The sequence below is a fragment of the Sceloporus undulatus genome, chromosome 2, assembly GCF_019175285.1.
Source record: "Sceloporus undulatus isolate JIND9_A2432 ecotype Alabama chromosome 2, SceUnd_v1.1, whole genome shotgun sequence".
Classification (NCBI taxonomy): domain Eukaryota; kingdom Metazoa; phylum Chordata; class Lepidosauria; order Squamata; family Phrynosomatidae; genus Sceloporus; species Sceloporus undulatus.
The window spans coordinates 267,257,521-267,268,334 of record NC_056523.1 but is presented as its reverse complement, the minus strand read 5'-3'; the positions used below and the strand labels follow the sequence as shown (position 1 = coordinate 267,268,334).

The 10,814-nt window shown below is 38.2% G+C and overlaps 1 protein-coding gene across 1 annotated transcript in view; it reads right to left on the bottom strand.

Annotated features, from left to right (window-relative positions):
• Positions 1–989: 989 nt before the first annotated feature.
• The window catches only part of LOC121922723 (transmembrane emp24 domain-containing protein 7), a 10,805-nt gene continuing 980 nt past the window's right edge, over positions 990–10,814 (bottom strand). Inside the window, exons 2-3 of the mRNA XM_042452460.1 lie at positions 5,601–5,846; positions 990–4,334 (exon numbers count right to left, since the gene is read on the bottom strand). Of these exons, the coding sequence (XP_042308394.1) occupies positions 4,098–4,334; positions 5,601–5,846 (483 nt within the window). The 3' untranslated portion in view covers positions 990–4,097. The remainder of the gene's footprint in view (positions 4,335–5,600; positions 5,847–10,814) is intronic.

Sequence of the window (10,814 nt, the reverse complement as noted above, 5' to 3'; positions counted from 1 at the left end):
TCTTTCACTTTAAGCCTGTGGATGGTCAGTTTGTGCTTTCGCAATGATAAGACTAAAACAGATGCTGCATTAAATATGTTGCAAGTATTTAACTTTTCTGCCAATCTTTTAATTCAAATGCCCCTGCCCCCGCCACACCAGTGGGTTTTCTTATGCTAATGGATTTGTCCTCAGTTGCAGGGACAGGGGCATGAAATCAAAACCAAATGAGGAGAAGGATTTAAACCTTCCTTATCTGCATGGTGTAGTCCCAAACAAGATCATGACCATGTTTGACCTTAGTGTAAAAAGGGCACGTTATATATTTAACATAAGAATGTAGTACAGCAAATTCAACCACTACATAATTTTCACTAACTCAAATTATTATAATTAAGATAACAGTAAGTTTCCAGTAACAAATTAAAATATTAACTACTTTAAACATATTTTCTGTCAAATCTTCCTCTATTTTCTGGGCAAACTGTGCAATGGGTGCTAAGCCCCTGAGAAAACCTGCTGGGCAATAATTGATTAGCTCCCCATACAAAATGTCAAAAAGTGAGAAAGGTGGCTCTCTGAAACAACTGGGTTTCCTTACACAACCTCTGAGAAAGTGCAACCACTTATTTGATAACCTTTATGCTAGTATACTGCCCAAACAAGGTTCTTGGACAATATCTTGTGTCATTCTAATACCAATCCAGCTACAGGCTCTGCTTTTAAATTTGCAGTAACCACAATCTGCAATCTTACATAGTAGTATTGCACTTTTATTGAATAAAGTGGGACTGTGTTCCAAGTAAACACACATATATCAGGCTTTTAATCAGCATTCACTCATTGATTCTAAAAGCTAACTTGCCCAACCTAGTGCTGTCCAGACATGTCACACTATAGCTTCCATCATCCCCACTCAGCAATATAAACAAAAATCTCATATTTTCAATATCTTGATTTTGAGAACACTTGAAAGTTATGAAAGTCCCAAATAAGGAACCACTCCAAGATAACCTTATATTAATTTATTATCCCATATAATTTTCACAGGGGCAGCTTTTCTTATTGACACTAAGAATCAAAGTTTGCAAGTTATATAAGAAAATGGACTCTTCATGATACACAATGATACACAAATGGAGATTTCAAACAAATCAAATTCAGAAATTCAGCATCATGGTATGACTCAGCTGTACTGACACAGAAGCATAACAAAAAGGCTTTGTTTGATGTTATGAATTTCTACGTAATTGTAGAAACCTACTTTCGTGTTTGGTTGTGTATGCCTATTAGTTCTATAGTACTAATCTAATAATTGAAACTAAAAGGCATATGGGTACCTTGAAGTGTTTGCAGTGTGTGAAGAGAACACTTAAAAATACTGTATATTATACAACAAGATGATTTGAATAGAACACAACTTATTTCATTCAAAGTGAGAAATGCTACACTGGGAAAAAGAAAGAAAAGAAACAAACCCATTATGTATTAATGACAGAGGTGGGGAGGACTCAGATAGTGTCATGGTAGCTCCTTACAAAAGTTTGATAGATAGCAGCTATAGCCACATTAGGAGGCAGTCACACATCTATTATAAATCCAGGCTTAGTTTGTCTCGTGTTGTTTGGGAATGCAGATGTACTCTAAGTAGCACAGTTTGGCTGCTTCGTACTCCACAGCCTCTTCTGCTGTACTACATTCAAGGTTTTTCAGATGATCAATGATTATCAGCATTCACTGGCCCTATAAATGTAACAAGGTGGCCACAAATACCTAAATTTGGACAAGCCAACTAAAATGCTCGACAGATCTACTCATAAGAAGTTTAGAATGTTATTCTGAACAGATGAATTTCATGAGTTTTCCCTAAGTGTCACTCTACTTCTGTCAATCTTCATTTGTTCACAGAGTTTATGGCTCTTGGTAATAGAAATCAAAGCGGCAGCAGTTGGAGATTCCAGGGTTACTAAGCTTTCTTTTCTGAAAACTGCCTTATCTATGCCTGCCCTCTTCAGTGACATGGGTTTTGAAAGAAATGAACAAGTACAGTCAACACATTTATTTTATGGAAATTCAGTTGGGTGACAAGAACATTATACACCACATTATTCCTGCAGGATTTTAAGTAGTACAGCACTATGCTCTTCCCTGCCCCTAAAATACATCCAAGCTGTATCTTCTAAAAAGCTGAACACAGTATGTGGTAATGCAGTCAACATTTTCAACCACTTCAATAACTAGCTGAACTCAGAACTAAGAAATTTAGAAGCTGAGCCACTCAGTGAAGGAGTATATATATATACCTTTAACATCACATCAGCATTTGAGGCACATAGCCTGTCAGTGGTCCCAATCTTTGGTCCTCCAAATGTTTTGGACTTCAGCTCCCATAATTTCTGACTCATGGCCAAGTTGGCTGAGGCTTCTGGGATCTGACGTCCAAAACAAATGGAGGCCAAAAGGTTGGGAACCACTGGCTAGATTCATACTGACAACTTAAGTATAAGAAACTCTGTAATGGGTGGATTTTTGAACTACTGATTATCTACAATGGCCCAGCACAATGTCAACTTTGCATAAAAACAGTTCACTGCAGATCATATTTTTACAGTTGTAAGCATTTGAGCCTAGTGGTATCTTATATTCAAACAGTGCAAATCATGGCTCTCTCTTTTCTGAAATGCCTCTTTGTCCAATTACACACATATGTACTTGGAAGCTGAAATCAATGAGGCTTACCTTCAAACAGATGTGTTTTATGATTATGATGCAAATATTAATTTTAGTTTGATTTGCTTGAAAGTAAAGTAGCCTGTGCAATCTCTATAAGTGTATACATTATCTATTAGGGTCAAAAAACAAACCACCATGTCTTACTTTACAGCAGGATAAGAGAACCTTTGGTCTTCCAGATGGCTTTGCTCCAACTCCCATCAGATTCACCCAGCATGGGTAATGCTAAGAAACTCTCAACACTAGAACAAAAGCATCTGGAGGGTTAAAAATTCCCTATAACTGCTATAAGGCAAGAAATCCCAGTTACCCCCAAAAGTACACAAAGTGGTGTTCCAGTCCCAAAGTGGTCACAGCCAGGACAAAGCAATACATTACTGTAAGAGACCCATCAGAGAGAATTTTACAAGTTATTAGACTCAAATAAGCAAATGTAATAAATTCACAAATACTATTCAAACATGACCAACACTTGTACATACGTTGTTTAGTATGCCAATTGTTTACTTCACAATCTGCAATCCACCTATGCCAATGTGGTCCCCATACGGCTATGTTGATAATAAAGAGACTGCAAGATTAACTTACTTAGTAACAAGCTATATAACCCATTGTACTTCAGCTTAGTTTTAACGGTTTCAAGTTCTACTATAACACTTTAGAACTTAAAAATTTAGATGGTTTGTGTCAGAGCCAGTTGATGTTTCATGTCTTGAAAGTAGCAGCAGCACTACAAGCTCAAAGATACAGCCCCAAGAATTACAAGGTGTTCTCCCCATTTATTTAATTTAAAAAGAAAAAAATGCAATAAACCACACAGACTTTTGTCAATATACAGAGGATTGTTTCTCCAGAATTCAGTCTAAAATTTGGTACTGTAAAAATAAGACACTGCCATGAAATGATTCAGTAAGAAAATGTGACTAGAATTTTCATAGCAAATCAAAACACAGTACAAGAGTTTGAGACTACAGTACAGTTAATCACATTTGCCATCTTTGTATTCCTACAACTTCCAAACTTGAGAAATCAGATTGCACCCATTTTTAAATGGGAAATTTTCCAAATCACCATTTAAGGAATTCCTTTTAAAGCACTATATTTCTACCAGATAGTCCTCATTAGTTAAAAAAAATAGCAACCTTAAGTTAGGTCTCTCAGAAGATATGAACAGAAGGAAAACCCCCTATAACACAAATAAAAAGCTGCCTTTTCCCACAGCTTTTGGGAAATATGCATTTTTCAACTTTAACTGGAAAGGGAAGGGTAAAGGAAATTAAAATGCTCCCCATTTTAACTGTTCTGTAACTAGAAATTTGAAGAACACTTTTCTTTTTTTTCTTTTTTTTACAAATAATGGATTTGAAGTATTTTTTCAACTTGAGTTATGATCCAACACGAGTTGTGGTGGTTCTTTTGTCTGAGAAGAAGCTTTTGAGAAGAAATACCTGCCCAATGCTAACTACAAGGAGAATGATGGCTTCTCCTATTGACCAATAAGCCACCCGTGTGTTTAAGTCTTCTGCTCTACTGCGGCCTTGTGCTTCCCTCAACCGAAAATGAGTCTGGTAATCAATGACAGACTTCAGAGCTTCATGGATTGAAACACAAGCTGACTCCATCTAGAGAGAGAGAGAGAAAGGGCCAGTGAGCAGTGAATTTTGCAACTGGTTAGCATATTTAGCTTGTTAAGCTTTATTTACGTAGCCTCATAGTTGTTAAAAGGACTTCACAATTTACTTATATAAGTATTTACAAATAGTTTGATTTTTTAAAAATAAAGCATCAGACAAAGGACACAATAACATTCACTCTCTGAACTGAAATTCACTCACATTTCTCTTGTAAAGACAAAAAGCTGCAGCCCTATAAGCATGTTTTATGTATGAATATACCTGTGACCAACATGCCTAGAAATATGTGGCCAAGTCTTCCTAAATATAAGAAAGCCCACATTCTAATCAGCAGTATGAGTGTTAACCCAACTGCGCAACTATGAGTGTACTTGCATTTATAATCTTGATATAATTTATTTACTTAATAGCTTTGACTGATGTCCTCAGTGATTTCACATGGAAAACCAAAATGCTGACAAACTGTTTACTTTTCCTCATCTCTGCAGTCCAGCTAGGGTTCTACAAGTTTGTTTGTTTGGGAAAAACTTGGGAGCGTGAGAAAGGATGAATTTCCCCTCTCCCCATTCCACTGACAGATGCCATGTGGTCTGCTGGAGGGGTTCAAAATGGATAGAACCTTTAGAAGGTGTCATTTACAAGGACTACATTAAAAGCCAACCACTTAGTCTCTCATGCATGCATGCTAGTTTAGTTGGAACAGAAGCCCTGCCTTGCTCTTCCAGCCTGCTTCTCTTTTGCCTCACTTTCCTCCCATAGACCATCTGGCTTTGTATCTCTCTGCTGTGGAGAAAGCAACAGTCCAGAAAATGGAGCAAGTACCTTAAATTTTCACCTGTCTCACTCTCATCAGTTATGAACAGATACTTTCATCCATCATTTAATTAGGTACTTCTCTCCATTTGGGCAATCAGAATATAGAGTGCAGAAAGGCAAACATCTGGCTAGAGAGAACAGCTAAATTGTGAGTTACACAACCAACACCAAAGTGCAGTTACAATACTGGGATAGAGAGCTTCAACCCTGTAGACAAAAGGCTAGGTGAACACCACAACTGAGCTATTCCTATTTCTTTGTTTAGTATACCTGTTACTATTTAAGATCAACTCATATGCTTCAATTTAATTTATCAAGCCAAAACAAAGGAAACCGGACACAAATAATATTGACATAACTCTGTAATCTACTCTCAATAAGTTTGGATTTACATAAAATGTTGCTGTCTAATCAAACTGATTTATGAAGCAACTGTACCTGAGTAAGTGCAGTAACTCTATTTTCACTAGGAAATAGAGGTGGCTCATCCCCAACCTGGAAGTCGAAGTACACTGTTTTGTGTGTGAAGGTAGAGAACTCATTGCTGAAACAAAATTTGTATGTTCCATTTCTGGATGCAGTAAACGTAAAACTATCATACTGTTTTTTCATCTCTTTATATAGCACAATGCCATCTGGATCTTCTAAGCGGCAGTCAACATCATAGTGTCCTCCAGTGATCACCTGTGACACACACACAAAATGAAATTTAGAACAATGGTTAAGAGTATTACTAGTGGTAGCAAATATCTTTACAGAACCAAGTTATATAGTAAACATACCATGCACTATTAATAAAACAGTTGTAGTATGGGAAATATATTGGTGAGCATTGACCCAAGAAAATACTTCTGAACCGTTTCTCCCCCTACATTCAAGAGTCCATGACAAAATCAAAGATCCCACAGATCTTGGTCTTGCATTTATAACTCCACTCTACATTACAAATACAGGCAAACCATAGAGATGGATTCAGATTTCATATTCTACAAACTGAAGGGCTCTATTCCCCTTTCCCTTCTAGATTCTTATTACCACCATCCCTGTCCACTGAGCACATTCAATCATTAGGCTGTGGCTGAAATCCAGCCCTCGAATCTTTCCCCCTAGACTTGAAAAACAAACATCTTCTACAAACTTTGGGGTTGCCTTAAACCTGGGTTCCCTTTGTGAATGGATGGTGCCACTTTGTCTACATAAGGTTCACACTGTAAGACTTCAGTTAACTATTAGTATATATGGTATCACACTGTGCAATGCTATCTTTAATTTTGGCCAGCTCAACACAGAATGGTTTGCAAGTCCATCTTCTAATCCAAGTAACAGCTCCAAATTATGCTGACATAATTTACTTACAGTGCTGCTGCAATTTTAGTTCACTATTTGAGTGGCACACTGCCAAAGCAAGATGATGGTGAAGTGACTTTTAATTGTGTATCTTTTCCTCTGAAGCTCAATATGGAGCACGATTCCCCAAACTAGTACTCTCCAAGTCTACTGGAATGCAATTCCATAGAGAATGGAAAGTGATGTCTAACATATCTGGAAGACAGTAGGTGCAGGAAGGCTGGTAGAGAATCTCCATTGTTATTTACCACAGCTGTCTTCATTCCACAGGCCAGAAAGTGAAATGGGAGATAAAAATAACTAACAGAAGCTGGGTGGGTGGGAACAAAACCAAAGGAAGTCTGTATCTGAATCAGAGAAAACTGTGCAAAATTAAGGTGATACCATTGAAGAAAACAGGTACCCAAGTGAGGACACTGTCACTGATTTTCTACTGCCACAATATTCAATGTCTCTTCCAAACATTCTCTGCTTTTAGCACCTCCTGTGTGTGGTGCTTATACTATTACACTACAGGCTCCACACAGGGGCCTATTGACCCCAGGGTATATAACTGGTTAATTCAAAGGCAGTGGAGAAAGTCACAAGAAAAGAAGGATGGGGTTGTGTCACTATTTAAGCTTCTCTCTAGGAGACTGCAACATCTCTATGAATCCTTGTGGCTGAGTATTCCTTTGCAGACCTCTCACCACAAGAGGAAGAAAGAGATGGGAGAAAAATTATACCACCTTGCTGAAGATGAGGAAGTAGGTAGCATGACAGTTTGATGTTGCTAAATGATGTTGCTAAATGGGATGGCATTATGTGGCTTCATGGTACTGGCAGGATGTAATATAATTGCATTAGGTAGTTTTCCCTTTATTTCTGTTTAACAATGTGATGATTCACCATTCAGGCTGCATGCCAAAGAAATAAATTAATTTAACATTTTGGGCAGAATTTGTGGAAAAAGTAATCCTTCAGATTACAGCTCCCAATGTTTTCTAGACATGCTACTGCAGGGTTTCAATCGCACGCTTGTAACTGAAAAGCTGAAAAGCTAAACCCAGGAGGAGGTGATTGTTAAGCACCCTTCTCCTACCTGTTAATTTTCTCTGTGTATTACCCAAACTTAACAATACTACTTTGCAGAGAAGTGGCACCTGGGCTAATGCAGCATTCTAAATTCATGACCTCCTTGTTTACAAACAGAACCAAAACAGTAATGTAGCTTTAATTCCTTTGCTTCTTCTGATGATTTTAGTTTGATAGCAGACTGAAAGAAATTGCTAGTAAATTCAGAATTCTTACCTCCCATTTTTTCCGATGGGGATAAATGATAGGTAATGACACACTGGCTGGCACGCACAATTACAGAGCAATAAATTACAAGCATTTTAATTGACTGTATGAATTGATAGTGTTCAGGCATTTAAAGCCATAGCATTTCATTTCAATTCCCATATTTTTTCTTAATTAGCAAACTTATTTTACATCATTTTATTTTGTACACACCACACAATGCCAAAATGATTGTTACAATTTATCTGTGAATGACAAAGAAATAGCAATACCCAGTTTTATCAAAATATTATGAAGTTACCAAATTGCAGTAGGTAGTTGCTACTTTTACAATCACTGGTTGGCACAACAGAACTAACTTTTCTAAGAATGTGAACCACCTCCTCTTTTTTGGTGAAAGCTTCACTCAAAAACTTAATAAGTTACAGCAACAGAAAAATATGATGAACGCTTTGTAAGTGATGGCAGGTAACCAGACTGGGAAATACTGATAAAGAGTGGGAGTATAACTGCAGCAATGATTTTGTTTCCTGTGTTCTAAATCCTGTCCTCTAGTCCCAAACTTTCTGGAACACTACTAAGGAAGATCAAAGAAGGAAGTGCAAAGGCAGGCTTAATGTTGAACATAAAGAAAACCAAAATAATGACCACTAAGGACCTTCACAAGTTCAACCTAGACAATGACGAAATAGAAATAGTAAAAGAATTCCCATACCTGAGATCAAACATTGATATTCACTGTTACCATGTATGGATGTGAGAGCTGGACATTTAAGAAAGATGATAGGAATAAAATCAATTCATTTGAGATGTGGTGCTGGAGAAGAGTGCTGAGGATCCCATGGACAGCCAAAAGGACAAAGAAATGGGTCCTAGAGCAGATCAAGCCAGAAACCTCGCTGGAAGCCAAGATGACCAAACTGGGGCTTCAGACATATCATGAGAAGGAAGGACTCATTGGAAAAGACAATAAGTCTTGGAAAGGTAGAGGGACGTAGGAAGAGAGTAAGGCCACATATCAGATGGATGAACTCCATTAAGGAGGTCACGGGTTTTATAGGGTTGCAGGAATTAAGCAGAGCAATGGAGGACATGGGGTCTTGGAGATGTCTCACCCATAGGGTCACCATGATTCGAGATCGACTTGAAGGCAGTTAACAACAAAGTCCCAACCAGAGCAAATTCATTGAATCAGGGTGAACTCGGTAAAAAAATATTTTTCCAAGTTGCATAGATACAGTGGCTCTACTATAAATTAGATTTTGCCTTCTTTTCTATTAATTATGGATTGCTATATATGTGTGAGCACTGAAAGTTTAAAACTTGTGCACCAACTGTGTCTGTTCCTGGTGACGCTGGACCTGGCCTCTGTGGTACATGCCTTGGTTACATCCTGTTTGGACTATTGTAATGTGCTTTACATGGGGCTGCCTTTGAAGAGTGTTTGGAAGCTTCAGCGGGTCGAAAGAGCTGCAGCCAGATTGTTAACTGGGGCAGGTTACAGAGACCACACAATGTCCTGTTGAAACAGCTCCACTGGCTGCCAGTTTGCTTCCAGGCATAATTCAAAGTTCTGATTAGGACCTATAAAGCTGTACATGGCTCAGGTCCAGGCTATTTGGCAGACCGTATCTCCCTGTATGATCCAGCCCAGGCTCTGAGCTCTTCAACTGTTCTCTCAGTCAAACCCAAATCTCTCGGTTGGTGGGGATGCAAGAGAGGGCCATCTCTGTGGCTGACCCTAGACTCTGGAACTCCCTTCCCAGGGAGACCGGAATGGCCCCTTCCTTGATGGCCTTCCGTCAACAGATGAAAACCTTCCATTTCAAAACAGGCATTCAAAACAGAAAACCTTTAAAGAACGTCCTGGGATGCTATATTGTTTTAATGTATTTTAGGCATTTTTATCTTCTTTTTTATTTTATTGTAGTAATATTATTTTAATGTATTATTTTTGAATCTTTTTAATTGTATTGTCATTAATGATGGAATCCGCCCTGAGTCCTGGGAGAAGAGTGGGATATAAATATAATACTACTACTAATAATAATAATATAATAAAGCCACTTTGAGACTTCTTTTGTGTGGTGGGAAGCAATGAATAACAACTCTAATAATCTTCCTCCTTTGTAATCCACTGAAGCATTTGAAAGGCCATTAAGTAGTGATAGTTCAGTGATAAGCGGTACAGAAATGTACTTGCGGTTGCTATATGGTTTGGAGCAATTCCCAGAAGCCCCAGCCAGCTTGAGCAACAGCCAGGAATACCGGGAACTGAGGTCTAAAACGTCTGGTATGTTTAGCCTGGAGAAGAGATGGTTAAAGGGCAATAGCCCTGGCAGCGCAGTGGTTAAATGCCCATACTGCAACCACTCACAAACCATAAGGTTGAGAGTTCAACACCAGCCAGGGGCTCAGGCTCACATCAGGCTTGCATCCTTTTGTAGGTCACTAAAATGAGTACCCAGCTTATTGGGGGCAATTGGCTTACACATTGTAAACCGCTTAGGGAGTGCTTAAGTCCACTGATAAGCGGTATAGAAATGTACATACTGTTGCTATAAAGGGGGAAAGGGCCTCTCTCACATGGCAGCCGCTGCAACATCTGGGAGGGGGATGCCTTCCCATAAGACTATGAATGAAACACGGTCACCATGGTAGTAATAGGGGAACCTGGCATAAGCACAGCAGTACAATGTAGATTATTTAGTCTACAATACATAGAGAGATCTTGTAACACCTTTGAGATTAACTGAAAGAAACTGGCATCATAGCTTTCATAGACTTCATTCATCTCCATCAGGGCTAGCCTCAAGAAGAAGAGTGTATTTCTATTTTTATGTATTTTATATTTATGTATTTTTATTGCTGTAACCTGCCTGGATTCCTTGTGACTGAGTGGGCTATAAATAAATCTATTATTATTATTATTATTATTATTATTATTATTATTATTATTATTATTATTATTATTATTTTCTGCTTCCTGAGACGCCTCCACCAAATGCACCTGGTCTATGAAAG